Source organism: Benincasa hispida, chromosome 9 (assembly GCF_009727055.1).
Source record: "Benincasa hispida cultivar B227 chromosome 9, ASM972705v1, whole genome shotgun sequence".
Taxonomy (NCBI): Eukaryota; Viridiplantae; Streptophyta; class Magnoliopsida; order Cucurbitales; family Cucurbitaceae; genus Benincasa; species Benincasa hispida.
The window spans coordinates 35,111,645-35,127,162 of NC_052357.1; the positions used below are offsets into that span (position 1 = coordinate 35,111,645).

Genomic DNA, 15,518 nt, shown 5'->3' on the forward strand with positions numbered 1-15,518 from the left:
TCTCGAACTTTTCGATGTCATATTTGGCTATTGCCATTTGAGGATTCTTGGAATTTCAAGAAGTTGATTCTTTGCCTTTCTTTGAATATTAATGTCTTTGAATTTGTGACATGGCTTGTAATGTAAAACGAGAATTGATAACCTTCTTTACACACAAACACACTTATGTAATATTTGTAGAATGAACTTAATACCAACATTCACGAAGAAAGAAAGGAAGATATAGGAGAAGAGAAAAGAAGATAGAGCACAAGTTTTTATAGTGATTCGCTCTTAATTGACCTACATCCACTGTGAAGAGCAGTTTAAAAATTTTATTTCTTGGAGAAGAAGAACATTTACAAACTAAGTATATCAAACTCTTAGATTCACTCTCTTAATGAACCCTTTTAGTCTATTGAATTTCTCACAATTACAAGGTATTTATAGAAACAGATTTCTTTGACTAACTAGTTGTTTTACTAAATGTTTATTGATTTAATATACCATTTACTGAGTGAATATCTATTGACTAAACTATTTAGAGCGTTCATCCAGAAAAAATGGATTTTTAATTATACATACTTTTACATAGACATAGATCATATGTCATGACATCCTCAATTGTCTATTAATTAACCTAGTTATGTTAGAATCTTTAACCATTATCATAGCTCACCATATGAATATGAGGCCCATATCCATTTCTAGCTACCAAATATTGTTCATTATACAAACATCACATGTGGATCGGTGGATTTCTACAATTGGTGTTGTATGCGCATGTAACCATTTTTTTGGTAAGGGGCTGATCAAAATAGATCGTTGTATCATAGACTTTTTTTTCTTTGAGAACAAGTTATAGCATAGACATTATGTGTAACATACATACATATATCTATCAATTTTCGACCTCGAAATTGAAATATATATACGTCAAAATGAACTTAACTCAACTAATATAGTGTTTGTACTTAGAGATGTCTAAAAAACCGCGAGATCGGGACACCATGGAGACCCGCCCTGAATGTGGTGGGAAATCCCCGTGTATGGGAGAGGGAGTGGGGAATTTTTTTTCATTTATAATTAGCGCCGGGATGGGAATATATTCCCCGTCCTCGACCCAACCCCGACTTTGTATATAAATTATAAATCTTAATATATATTATATATATATATATTATATATTATATATATATTTGTAACTTATAAGATAATTATGGATATTTCATTATTTAAGTTTAAGATTTTATTACTTTAATCTTTAGATGTGTAATATTTAAGATAGGATACTCTAAATGATAATATTTCATTTAAATGAGAAATTCCATTGAAAATGTTTGAAGAATTGTAAAAAAAAATATATATTTAATTGAAATTTAAAAAAATGTTAGAGAAAAATAAAAGCGAGAAATTTTTTTCCACTAGAAAATTCATGGGGACGGGGAATGAAATAAGGAAGCGGGGCTTTTCTGTCCCTACCCTTCCCAGACATCTTTACCCTCAACTTTGAGGTCAGAGGTTTGATTTTTCTACACACATTTAATCTAATACCTTTGAAAAAAAAAATGAAATATATATATTTTTTACATATTAGTAGTGTGCATGAAATTAATCATCATCCTCATTTATTTGTTATCACCTAAAAATACATTATAACAATAACATAGTTGATTGCATGAGTTCATTCCTATACCATATCTGCAAACGGGAGATTTTTGTACAAATAATCCCAATTTGTGTTCCCGTTGACTCTTCCACTTGTGCTCGTGCTCGAACTCTCCGCTCCAAAATTCTCTGTAAACGGAGAGGCGCACAAGCTTGCTTCCATGGCAGCCCCGCATGGTTTCTAAGCCAAAGGGCTTGGTTCCCGTTGGTGGGGTTGGTTTGTTTGCTCTGTTTTGCCTAAAATAAAAAATAAAAAGTTGACTTTTCAAACGCTTGCATTTCAAGAAAAAGGAAAAATAATTACCGGTGGAATGGTAGATTCTAGAAAGCCATAGACAATTCCAATGGCTCTGCTTACTTTTCCAATTATAAAAGCACTTCCATCTGACTAATTCGTTATTTCGTTCTGTATTTTCTAGCAAACGCATCGCCTCTATTTCGCTACCTTTCTCAGGTTCGTTTCTCTCTTTTTCGATCAATTTTTTTATGCGTTTCTTGCATTTTGCTTCTTGATTGGGAATTTTATTCTATTGCTTCGTGGGTCTTTTGCATTTTCTGTTTTTTCAATCATTTGGTATCCTCGAGTTTGAATCCGAGTTGGGTTTTCACTTTTCAGCAATGGAATTCTCTTGAACATTATTATTCAGTGGATTACAATGCGGATCTTTCCTTATATTTAACCTGTATTTTGGATTCCTTCAATTTTTTAGTCTATTGGTAATGTGCGTGGAGATCTGTCTTGTTGCGATAGTTTTAAGGTGCTGTGTTTTGTGAATTGACTCGTAACAGAGGATGTTGTTCTAAGATTGAGGAGGGTTTCTTGAATCCGCTATTCTGGATTGAAGGCAGAGTCCTTGTGTTTTTTAAATGAAATGGGATATTTGGCTAGAGAGGAATAATAGGACTTTTGGGGATGTGGAGAGATCTATGAATAAGGTTGGAATATTGTTAGGCTTAATATTTCTTTGTCGGTGTAGGTCTTATTTTATTGGATTGGTGTAAGTTTCTTAGGCCTAACTCTTCTTACACTCACCCATGAGGTTCTTTGTCAAATATCTACTTTCCACTTTCAAAATTCTTGCCAAGTTGAAAACTAAACTGGTCGTTTTTGTTTTTGGAATTTGACTAAGAATCCAAGTTTTGCCTTTAGAAAGATGAATACCCTCAAAGAAATTGTGAGGAAACAAGCTCAATTTTCATAAATTAAAAAGGAAATGATTATGAAACGGGATGATATTGATGTACGTTTTCTTTTTCTTGATATTGTATCTTATCATTTTGTTGTTGTGATTTGCGTAGGGTCATCCATTTCTTATTGTCGGTGATTTTGCTTCCTTGAGCAATTGAAGATAATAAAAACAACTGTTGGTCGATTTTTTGAGCTATGGCTGAGGTAATGCAGGCTGACACCTTTTAATTCTGCTAAATTTCCTCTTATAGACTTGAATTTCTTTGAATTTCTTCTCCCCTCGTTTGTGCCTTATGTTGTTTGGAAGCTGATTCCTTTATATTTTCTTTGAACTTATGGAATCTGTTGCAGGAGGGTCACAAGGTCACTTTGAATGTTTATGACTTGAGCCAAGGTCTAGCGCGGCAACTTTCCGGTGCCTTCCTTGGAAGACCAATAGAGGCCATATGGTAAGTCATTACTTCAGTCTCCAAGTTTAGTAGACAAATGGGTATAGTGTAGTTAATATTATATGCTAAAGTTCTGTTTGATAACAATTTTGTTTTTGGTTTTTCGTTTTTGAAAATTATGTTTGTTTGGATACAAATTTTTCGCTAAATTTTCTACTTTAAAAATACATTTAAGACACATTGGAATTTTAAGCAAAATTTCAAAAACGAAATAAAGTTTCCAAAAATTACTTTATTTAGCTTTTAAAATTGGAAAACTAAACAAGTTGGTTTCTAAATGGAGTCTAAATGTTTGTGCTTTGTTATGAGGCGAATGGATTAGTATTTGGAATATACCTAGTTAGTCTTTTTATTAGTTATCTAATTTGGATTTTTAGCTTGAATTTAGAAGCTATAGTGTATGAATTTCTTTAGATATCTTTAAACCATGCATCATGTACGCTTTGTTTGATAACTCTCTGTGTGTGTTTTTTTTGGTCTTTGAAAATTGTATTTTTTTTTTTCTTTCACCATTTCTTTTGCATGATTTTCATCTGCCATAAGTAAACATTTGAATTCATAGCCGAATTCAACATAAACAAACTTTTGACAGCTATTTTCTTTTGTTTTTAAAACTTTGCTTGGATTTTTGAGAACATTTCTTAATAGTTTATAACAAAATAAAGACACGGGAAGTAGTGAGCTCGATTTTTAAAAATTAAAAATAAAAAATAAAATAGTTATCAAATGGGGTAGTAGCTTTTGGTATTGTATTCTTCTATTATCCATCATGCTCCAGCCTTGTTTCTTGTTCCCTTTTGTTTCCAACTATAGCTTTTATATATAGCAAAGAAAAATGTGGATTTGAAATTTATCTCTGTTTGTATATGCACTATGAATCACACGATAGTATATTTCCCTTAAATGAAACGCACCTAATTCCAACTGTGTTTGCTTTTCACTTTGCATGGTGCTGAAGTTTTGGTTTTTGAGTGATAATTAATGTAGCTCTTGGTTCATTTATCATCATGTCATCAATTTTGGATTGCTTTTTGTACGACTGTTGTATTATAATTCTAGGGATTGCATTTTGATGCATATGTGGAAGCCTGTAACTTTGTAGCAGTCATGAGATAGTTTGTTAAATTAAAACTATAAGCAAAAAAAGTTCCACAATGATATTAGTTATAAATGTAGTTTTTCCTGTCATTGTAGATTTCCAAATACTCCAGTATTGTCTGTCTTCGATTCTTGAATGAATTTCCTCGGTTCTAGTGCATATTTATAGAAATTTGCAACTTTGCATCTTGGAACCTTCGTTTTCGTATGGCGCTTGCAGTCTTGGTTGAACATTGTTGAGTTAGAGCCTATTACTTATTTGAAAGTCACTCCAAACATGTCTGTCGTCTCTTTAGTTGTCTGTAGTTGGTGTCACATTTAATCTCTAATGTTGAGTAATCTTTCTGGTAATGTATGTGAATAACTCAGTTTAGGCTTCCGCATTGTATTTTCATATGAATCTCGTTTGATAATTGATAGTTACAGGTAGAAAATTCTTCCCTATTCTTTTGGGTAAAGAGAGTTCTGTTCTGATTAGGATTACTTGGTATGTTTTGGTCCAATTTTGAATTTGACAGGCACACAGGAATTGTTGTGTATGGCAATGAATATTATTTTGGTGGAGGTATTCAACATAATCCTGCTGGAAGAACTCCATATGGAAAACCAATGCGATCGATAGATTTAGGAACGACACATGTCCCCAAGGACGTCTTCGAGATGTACTTGGAGGAAATCAGCCCTCGGTACACCACCGAAACCTATAGTTTACTCTCACATAATTGCAACAACTTCAGTAATGAAGTTGCACAATTTTTAGTCGGTGCAACCATTCCTGATTACATTCTTGACCTCCCTAACATAGTTATGAGCAGTCCCATGGGTGCCCTCGTATGTAAGTAATTTTAACAACCATGCTCTCACTATTCATTCATCAGTTGTGTCTGATAAATTCATGTTCACTTAACGAAACATCATTTCTTCTCCAGTGCCCATGATTCAGAACCTGGAAGCTACATTGAAGGCAGGTGCAGTTCCAATGGCTCCGCAGTTCAATCCTGCTGCAGCTAATGTCCCTAGATCATCATCGTCATCGGGTTCTAATAGCTCTAGGACTCGGGATGATATCAAAGCAAAGTCGGAGGAAGATGAAGCCAAGCCACTTAAGAAGACAACACCTGCAGGACAGCAGAAATCAAATACGAATGGGATTGCCGACCCACTTGGAGATGCTCGTAGTAAGGTGCAGGAAGAGATTGGTAGAGAATTTGCGGCAATCATGGCAACGGGGACATTGCGTGCGAGTGAAGCGGCAGCATTGGCAACAAAAAGAGTGATGCAGAAGTATGGGCATGCTACCCTTTCTCAAGGGTAGTTACTATCATATATGATTGAATTATTATTTGACTGTACGTTTGCAGAGAAGGGATGTATTATTTTGTGGGTTTAAAGATGACCCAACAGCCATGCAAAACCATACGATATTAATTATAGAGGTAAAAGCAAACCTATGTTACTGGATGGATTGGTCTAGGAAAGGAAGTTGTGGAAAACTGAAGTAACATTTTAGTCTCTGCATATGGAAATCTCTATCCCATTTCCTTGTCTGAGGGAAGAACTAGCTGACTCTTAATACAGAATGCTTTAGAAAGTGCAGTAATTTAAGTGATCTATAAATTAAAGAAGTTTTATGGAAGGGGTGGAACATAGTTGAATTGGCATAGTCTGATTTTTATGGTACACAAAGTTTATGTCTATTTAAGACATTAAAATTTTAGAAGTGTTTGGTTAAAATACTCAATTTAATTTTAAGATTTTTATATAACAGGTGTCAAATGAATTTAAATTTTTTTAAAATTAATTGATCCATTGGATTTAAATTTAAAATTTATGTATAATAAAATTTGAAACTTTTAATTTTGTGAGGATTACTACATTTATAATTGAAAAGGATTACGAATCAAATAAATACAACATTTAAGGCTATTTATGGTGTAAAATTAGTATTTGGTGTGTGGTTATTATAAGAGTAATTATTTCAAAGATAAAATTAGAATATTTTTAAGTATGGGAAAATATTTGTAAATTGATTCAATTTTTTTTACTGGTTTGTAACTACGTGCGTTGCATAAGTTTAAAAAGAAAACCTAATTATAAAAATTTAATAATATAACTTTAATTTATGAGCAAGAGAATATTTTTCTTAAATAAGTCAAGAAGAAACATTTATAATAATTTTGGAAGTTCGGTGAGGAAAACTAACCATTAATTTAATAGAGTATAAAATGTATTATAAAAGAATGTATAAATTAAACATGTAAAAAAGAATATGTAAACTAAAATATTTTGCATTATTTTTTAAAAAATTCTTTATAATTATCATCTTAGTAAAAATTCTTTATATTTTGTTTTAATCGGATGATTTTGATTATCTTCCTAATTTTGAGTTTCAATATGAATAAAATTATTATTATTTATTTTAAAGTTTGTGATCGGGTCACTTAGTTAAAAAAAAATGTATTTGATATTTGATTTAGATTATTTGATTATTCTCTTAATTTTGTACTACTTTTTCTTAAATTTCATGATAGTTATAACTCGTAACCATTTTTTTTAATTTTGAAGATTTGATTATCTTCTTAATTTCAAATTTGATTTAATCAAGATTTCTTTTTAAATTTCATGATAATCCATTCTTTTTTTAAAAAAAAAAAAAAAACTTTTTATTGGATGATTTCATTATCCTCTTATTTTTAAACTTTAAATTAAACCAAAATAATAATTATTTTTTTTAAATTTCGTGATAATTATCTCTTTTAGTTATTTTTTGTTTTTTATTATTTGATTATCTTGTTAATTTTAATCTTTAATATAAACCACTATTTTTCTAAACTTTAAATTAAATTAAAATACTTTTTTATTTTTTATTTATTCTGGATAGGATGATTTCATTATTTTCTTAAATTTTAAAATTTTATTTAAACCAAAGTATTGTTATTTTTTATTATAATTTAACTATATTAATTTTTTTAAGTTGATTTGGATGATGTGATCATCCTTTTAATTTCAAACTTTAATTAAAATAAATTATTACTTTTTATATTTTTGTATAAAATTTAATAATGATTATTTCTTTATTATACTCCTAATTTCAATTTTTTTTCAAATTTTAGTTTCAACAAGAATATATTTTTTTCCATGCAAATGGAAACTCTAAAAACTTAAATCTCTTTTGATTTGCAACGATTTCTTCTTAATTTTAAACTTTATTTCAAATTTTTATGAATTGATGTGTACTTACAAAAAATCTGAAGAGAGAAAATAAAAACAAAAAAAGTGTAAACTCTTAAACTCATTGGTGTGTATTTACAAAAATTAAATAATGAAAAACTAAAAAAATATTAAAACAATCACTTTGTCGGCTTCTAAATTACTTAAACTTTGAAAATTTTCTTGAACCTCAAAAGCAATGTCTTTTCTCTACTCTCTTCACTATGTGAGGATTAGTAGGTGAAACCGCTGCTTGTATAGAAAAAAAAACTACAAAAGCATATTTAAATGTTACATTGAATCACTCTCTATGTTTTTACAAAATTGAAAAGTGAAAAAATTTAAAAAAATATGACATGGGTTAAACAAAAAAAGGGAGAGAAGCAATATCTTCCTATAGAAGATATAGATACTTGAAACAGAGAAATTAAACTTCTTAAAGAAAGAAAAGAAACATTAGCAAAGATGTTGCTATTAATGAAATTAAAAAAATATATATTAGAAAGAACCGGTTAACAAAATTAAAAAACAAAAGAAAAAAGAAAAGAGAGAGAAGATTCCTGATAGAAAATGTGAGATTGAAATTAACTACTTATAGAAAAAAAATTAGATCTCAAATCATAATTTGATTTTATTTTTTTTTAAATATTTAATATGAAGTAGAGATTATTAGAGATAAAATGTGATATTTTTAATAAAAAAAAATCGTGAATAAGAGATTAGAGGATAAAATGTAGTTTTTTTTAACCTTTATTAAACTTGGAGTAGATATTAGAGAAAAAAATGTGATTTAAAAAGAATCGTGAATAAGAAATTAGTGGATAAAATACTTTCTCTTTATTTAATATTTAATGTAATGTAGATATTAGAGATAAAATGAAATTTTTTTTTAATGATTTACATGTAAAATTACGTAAAATATCCCAATGACCATCGAGTAAAAGGGGCAAAAGGGGAAATCAAATATTTCTCCCTCGTAGCCCCTTTTAGATAGAATAGATTTGAAAACAACTCTTATTAATTATAATATGTTGGATTATAATAGTATGTATTTGGGGAGCATATTATTTTAGTTTGAGATCAAAAAGTCTGTGTTTAGAGTGCAAATTATTTTAGTTTGAGTTTACGGTTTATGTGTTAGGGTTGTTGATTGTTCAAGATGAACTTCCTTAGTATGAGTTTAGCATTAAGTTATCTTTTTTCTTTTTTTTTTTTTTTTAAATTATACAAGTACTATTACCTTAAATATCATATTCTCTAAAAATAAAAAATATTTGTTCCACCAATATTTGAAAATGAGTTACATTTTGAAGTTATGTCATTTCTCATTCATTTTGTCATTTTGGAATGTACCAATAGGTTTAAACATACACAAAATTGTTGGTTGGTGAGTTGGTCGCATAGGTGGTTATTGGAGGTGGTCATTAGAATTGACCGTCGAAGGTAGTCGTCGGAGGTGGTTTGTTGCCAAAATTGGGCTTCATAGGTGATCTTAATTGGAGTTGACTACTAGAGTAATCGTCCTAGTTGGCCAAATATAGATAGTCATGGGAGTTGGCCGCTAGAGGTGGTCGTCGAAATTAGCTGCTAGAGATAGTTGTCAGAATTGGTCGTTGGAGTCATTGGGAACATTAGAGAGATAAAAAGTTGTTATATTAACTACTAAGTTATAAATAATAGTGTGCTACAATGCTAGCATAGCACAATGTGGATTAAAATAACATTTATTCTCGTTTTCATAATACACGCTCCAAACACTTTGTGCTTATTATAGTCAACTCAATGCATTTTAAGTTTTCAACTAAAAAACGAAATTTGTAATTTAACTTTTATTTATTAATTTACCTTTTATGGGTCTCTCTCATTGATGTAATTGACGAACTGGTCTTAAATAGTATTAGAAAAGAAGACTTACTATAAAATATGGATATGGCTTTTGATATATTAGAGTTTTTTTTTCTCGTCGATCTAGATTCTAATTTAGAATTCTATTTCGAATTTACTTATAAAAAACAACATTTTAATGTTTTTAGCATATCTAAATTCTAAAATTTAAGATTTAATTATATTAAGAAAATGACATTTTGTTTAGAAAAGTAAAAACATTTAGAATTGTGGTACTTACATGTGTTGAATGAGAAATTTTGAACCAATCACAAATTGTCACGTCATTTACTAAATTAATGACGAAATTCCAAATAATTTAATTCGAGACTAATTAGAAGTTGACATTTGTCCCAAATTGAAGTTGCAGACATAAATTGGCGAAGTCCGATGATGCCACATGTTTCCTTCTTAACCGTTGGATTGAATAAAATTACTTCGATCTAATTTGATATTATTATTTGGGCTAAAAGTCCAATTTAGCCTATAAATAGGCTTAATTTGACCAAAATGTCAAATAAGACCCAAATCCAATTAGTCAGACCCATGGTCCGACCAAGCCCAAACCCATGAATTCCAACAAAGAACTCTATAAATAGAGGAGTTCTCCGCATTTGTAAAGGTCAGCAATTCTATACTCTAGAGAGCTTATAGAGAATTCTTTACAATCAGAAGACTCCTGGACTCTTAAAGCTAACCACACCTAAAGATTGAAGTCCTTCGAAGATACAAGCATCCTAAAGACTGAAGTCCTTTGAAGATGCAAGCATTCTGAAGACTGAATTCATTTGAAGTCCTTAGAAGATACAAGCAATTCTACATTTAGAGAGTCCAAAGAGAATTCATCAACAAGCAGAAGACTCCCAAGACTCTTAAAGCTGCACTCTTAGAAGATAGAAGACCCTTAAAGACTGAAGTCCTTCGGAGATACAAGTATTCTTCCAAGACTTCAACTCGATCATCACGCGCTTCATTTCCTCAAATCAAGCGTACGCATTCAACTGAGAGAGAATCAGAGGATCAAGTACTATAAATCGAACCACATCACATCAAATCAACTTCAACATCAACACCAACTTTTCAACTCCACGAAACAAGTTTCTCCGGAAGCCTCGTGCGAACACTAATCCTCCAAGAGGATTAACAAGCCCAAAGGCCGATCTTCCAAAAAAATCAACAAGTCCAAAAACCGATCATCCAAGAAGATCAACAAGCCCAAAGGCCGATCATCCAAGAAAATCAACAAGTTCAAAGACCGATCCTCCAAGAAGATCAACAAGCCTAAAGGTCGATCATCCAAGAAGATCATCAAGCCCAAAGGCCGATTATCCAAGAAGATCAACAAGCCCAAAAGTCGATCATCCAAGAAGATCAACAAGCCCAAAGACTGATCACCCAAGAAGATCAACAAGCCCAAAGGCCGATCACTCAAGAAGATCAACAAGCCCAAAGGTCGATCATCCAAGAAGATCAACAAGCCCAAAGGCCGATCGTTCAAGAAGATCAACTAGCTTAAAGTTTATACTTTATTTTGAAAGCATCAAAATACTGTGTATTAGAGATTGTACTCACATTCCACAAAATTAATACAAATAAAAAGTTCAAGTTCCACGAAATAAATTTCTATTGAAACCAATTGGCACGCCTGGTGGGACCTCTCTACCTCTCATCTCTCTCTCGTCATCCGAGTCAACAAATCTACAAATGGCACCAAAGAAAGTTGCATCCAAAGCTACTGTTGCAAGCAACACTTACATAAGCTTTGTCATCAAGGAGGAAATCTGGGGTCAGCTGATGGAATTTCCTAAAGGCGGGTTCGTCATCAGAGAAAATCCTTTGTTTGAAAACTATGCTTCTGTTACTGATCTATCAAAAAAAGAATCATATTTTGATGTAGTATCTGTCATGATGACTGATGTAACGACTGAGTCGACCATGGCAGAGATGGAGGTAAAGATAAATCTCCTAATGAAGGTTGTAGAGGGGCAAGATCATGAAATCGCTGATTTAAGAGATCAGATACATGCTCGAGATACTGCTGAATCAAGTCAATCCCTAACTACAAAAGCCAATGACAAAGGAAAGGCTGTCTTGCAGGAAAGTCAGCCACCACAATCTACCTCCATTGCCTCCCTGTCAGTTCAACAACTCCAGGATATGATCACAAACTCCATAAGAGCTCAGTACGGAGAACTGTTGCAAATTTTCTTTATGTACTCCAAGCCATACACCAAGAGAATCGACAACCTGAGAATGGCAGCTGGTTATCAACCTCCAAAATTCCAGCAGTTCGATGGAAAAGGCAATCCAAAACAACATGTTGCACACTTCATTGAAACCTACGAAAATGCAGGAACCAGAGAAGACATACTAGTCAAGCAGTTCGTCCGTACCTTGAAAGGAAATGCTTTCGATTGGTATACTGATTTGGAGCCAGAAGTGATTGACAGTTGGGAACAGCTAGAAAAGAAGTTCCTGAACTGCTTCTAAGTACAAGGCACACTGTTAGCATGATGGAGCTGATGAACACCAAACAGTGGAAGGGAGAGACAGACATCGATTACATCAACCGATGGAGAGCTTTAAGTCTGGATTGCAAAAATAGACTTACTGAATTATCTGCAGTGGAGATGTGCACTCAAGGCATGCACTGGGAGCTTCTCTACATCCTACAAGGGATAAAACTTCGTACGTTTGAGGAGCTGGCAACATGCACTCATGATATGGAGCTGAGCATTGCCAACAGAGGAACTAAAGATTTCCTAGTCTCTGAAGGGAGAAAATACAAAAATGATGCCAAGGGCACTGAAAAGATTGTGGATAGTGCCACAAAAGAATCTATGGTCATTCATGTGACCCCGCTGAAATTTTCCTCCAAAGGAAAACAAACAAATTTTGAAAGAAGGCACAATGAGGGCGAGAAGCGTCGTCCAACTCTTAAAGAAAGGCAAGAGAAAGTTTATCCGTTTCCTGACTCTGATGTGGCAGATATGTTGGAGAAACTGCTAGAGAAGCAACTTATTCAGCTGCCGGAATGCAAGCGACCCGAACAAGCAGAAAAAATAGATGATCCTAACTACTATAAGTATCATTGGGTCGTTAGTCACCCAATTGAAAGGTGTTTCGTGCTGAAGAAACGAATTCTAAAGTTGGCTCGTGAAAAGAAGATTGAGTTAGATTTGGATGAAATAGCTCAGACAAATCACACTACAGTAGCGGCAACTTCAAGTGTCCCAACACTGTCTGTGTCCAATGCTCAAAGACAAAGCCTGATCCAGTTTGAAGCCTTTGAGCCTATAGTCGTTTGGTTCCAACAAGAGATTCAAACAACAAATTCCAAAAAGGAAGATGAGCTCGTTGGAGAGGACAACGAAGGGATGAGCTCGTTAGAGAGGACAACGAAGGGTGGATAGTTGTGACTCGTCGAAAAAGAAGATAGCCAAACTCCACCCAAAAAAAGTCACGTTCCTATCGAAGCTATAGAAGAAGAAACAAGACTCATAAAAATAAAGGTAAAAAGATGACACGAAAGCCTAAGCCTACTAAGAAAGAAGACAAGGACTTTCCTCAATTCCAACGGTCGTCAACTTCGGCAGAATTTCTCCTAATAAGCGTTCTCAATAATCATCCAGAGAAAGTATCATAAGTTATTACATGTCATACTATCAGCATAGTGGAAGTCGACAACAATCATATAATTGTAGAAGAAGTCAACGACTCAGAAGAAATGAAGCAAAAAACTTTTGTCTTCGATCGTATTAAACCTTCAAGTGCTCGATCTTCAGTCTTTCAAAGATTGAGTATGGCCACGGTAGGAGAAGAAGACCAATGTCCAACAACTACTTCTACTCGAACTTCAGCCTTCTAAAGGCTAAGTATATCCACATCAAAGAAAGATCGACCTTCAGCATCTACTTTTGATCGTCTCAAGACAACAAGAGATCAACATAAAGAAAGCATGAAAATCTTGAAGGCAACGTCATTCCATGAAGAAAACAACGGCAAAAAGATTCATAGTCATGTCTCTTCACGCATGAAGAAGAAATTTTCTATTGACATAAGTACAGAAGGTTCCTTGATAGTGAAGCCAAAACTCATCATATTGACGAATCCTACAAATGAAGAGGATGATCAAAACCATGATGAAATAAGAGCTTCTGAAGTTTAAATGAAGAAGCTCCTCATCGCAAGAGCCTAAACTGCATGATGTTCCTAGCCTACATGAGCTTAAAATGTGAATGGCCCCCCAAAAAAAAAAGTCTTTGTACAAACTACATTATGACTTGATCCTTGTCATTATAAAGGGTACGTAGGCAACTTAGAGAAATTTAAGTTCAGTCGCGTGCGCAAAAAAAAAGAAAAACATTCTTTTTGAACTATATTATGACTTGATCCCTATCATTAAGAAGGGTATGTAGGCAGCTTGAAAGAAACTTCAAGTTCAATCCAGTTAAAAAAAAAAAAAAATTGAACTACATCATGATTTGATCCCTTTCTTTAAAGGTACGAAGAAAACTTAAAGAAATTTAAGTTTAATCCATCAAAAAATGTACCACAACCACCTAAGTACGACACTACAAGATTGATGTTGATCATCCCCGTTAAAGAATGATACTTCAGATTGAATATGTTCATCCCTATTAGGGGTAACACAATGGATTGAAGATGTTTATCCTTTGTAAGGAGCCAGCACAGTAAATAAAAGGCACACACTTGAAATGCGCTTCGCTTCCTTTAAAATCAAACTTAGATGCTCCTCCATCTTCAAGTTCAGAGGCTTCGTCGATGCTCTTTAATCTTCAAGTTTAGAGGCTTCATCAATGCTTCTCCATCTTCAAGTTTAGAGGCTTCATCAATACTTCATCTTCATGCTCAAGTCTGGAGGTTTTGCAATGCCATCTTCACGCTCAAAGTCGCGAAGTCGAGCTCAATGTAAAGATTCATCAATGCTTCGTCAAACTCAAGTGCAGAGGATTCGCTGATGCTTCAAGCTCAAATGCGAAGGATTCACCAATTCTTCAAAGCTCAAGTGCAAAGGATTCACCAATACTTTGTCAAAATCAAGTGCAGAGGATTTGTCAATGCTTTGTCAAACTCAAACGTGAAGGTCTCGTCGATGCTTCTCCATCCTCAAGTTCAGAGACTCCATTGAAGCTGCTTCATCTTCAAGTTCAAGATTGGCGTGCATGGCCCCACTTTCACCTTCAAATTCAAGGTCGGTGTGCATGGCTCCGCTCCATCTTCTAGCTCAAGGTCGGTGTGCATGGCTCCACTTCATCGTCAAGTTCATGGTCAGTGTGCATGGCTCGGCTCCATCTTCAATGACTCGATCTACAAAATCATGACGTAGTTTCGCTTCAACTCCAAAAACCAATATAGATTCGAGCCAACCTGCCACGGATTAAGTATCCGGTGATGGATTCGTTGTGGCATTCGCTTGAGAAAAGGATATGTTCCTGCTGACATGAGCCAGTTGACATAAGATAGAGAGAGATTTATGGGAAGTGATCAGAAATTCTTTAAGGGGCTGTCATCATGTATGTTAGAAGAAGAAGCAAAAGATTTAGGTTTTTTTTTTTAATAAAGAATCTGGTTTTTATCTTTATTAACCAAATTTTGTATTATTTTATATTATTTTTCCTTTCTAATTTCCTTTCTTTTTTTTACTCAGAAATTTTCTTTTTGCACTTTTTTACTTTTTCTTGTTTTCGTATCTTTTTTTTCTTTTTATTTTGTTCATATTATTCTTAATATTTTTTTAAAAATTCTTTTTCATTTTTCTTCTTTCTCTTTACTTTTTTTTTCTTTTTTCATTCTTTTTCTTTTTATATTTCTTCTTTTCCTCTTTTCTTTTTCTTTTTTCAACATGTTTTTTTATTTTCCCTTTTATATTTTTCTTTTTTCTTTTTCTTTTTTTTTTTGTTTTGTTCTTTTCTTCTTCTTTTTTTTCTTTTTATTATTATTATTTTTTTTGTAGGAGTTGATGTTTTATTTATTATTTTTTTTCCAGCAATTTCCTCGAACATTACCATCTCTTGGTA

General features: G+C 32.9%; 1 protein-coding gene across 1 annotated transcript; it reads left to right on the top strand.

Moving 5' to 3' along the window:
- Positions 1 to 1,959: 1,959 nt before the first annotated feature.
- On the top strand, positions 1,960 to 5,974 carry LOC120087172 (desumoylating isopeptidase 1-like). The gene is made up of 5 exons (XM_039044077.1): positions 1,960 to 2,101; positions 2,947 to 3,040; positions 3,188 to 3,285; positions 4,902 to 5,218; positions 5,313 to 5,974. Exons 2-5 carry the CDS (start codon positions 3,032 to 3,034, stop codon positions 5,696 to 5,698), a joined length of 810 nt encoding a protein of 269 aa, XP_038900005.1. The 5' UTR covers positions 1,960 to 2,101; positions 2,947 to 3,031; the 3' UTR covers positions 5,699 to 5,974.
- Positions 5,975 to 15,518: the final 9,544 nt, after the last annotated feature.

Excerpts from the sequence above, each read along its gene's own strand:
- LOC120087172 (XM_039044077.1), top strand. Across the intron at positions 3,286-4,901 it reads AGACCAATAGAGGCCATATG|GCACACAGGAATTGTTGTGT; the intron begins GTAAGTCATTAC and ends TGAATTTGACAG. Across the intron at positions 5,219-5,312 it reads TCCCATGGGTGCCCTCGTAT|TGCCCATGATTCAGAACCTG; the intron begins GTAAGTAATTTT and ends TTTCTTCTCCAG.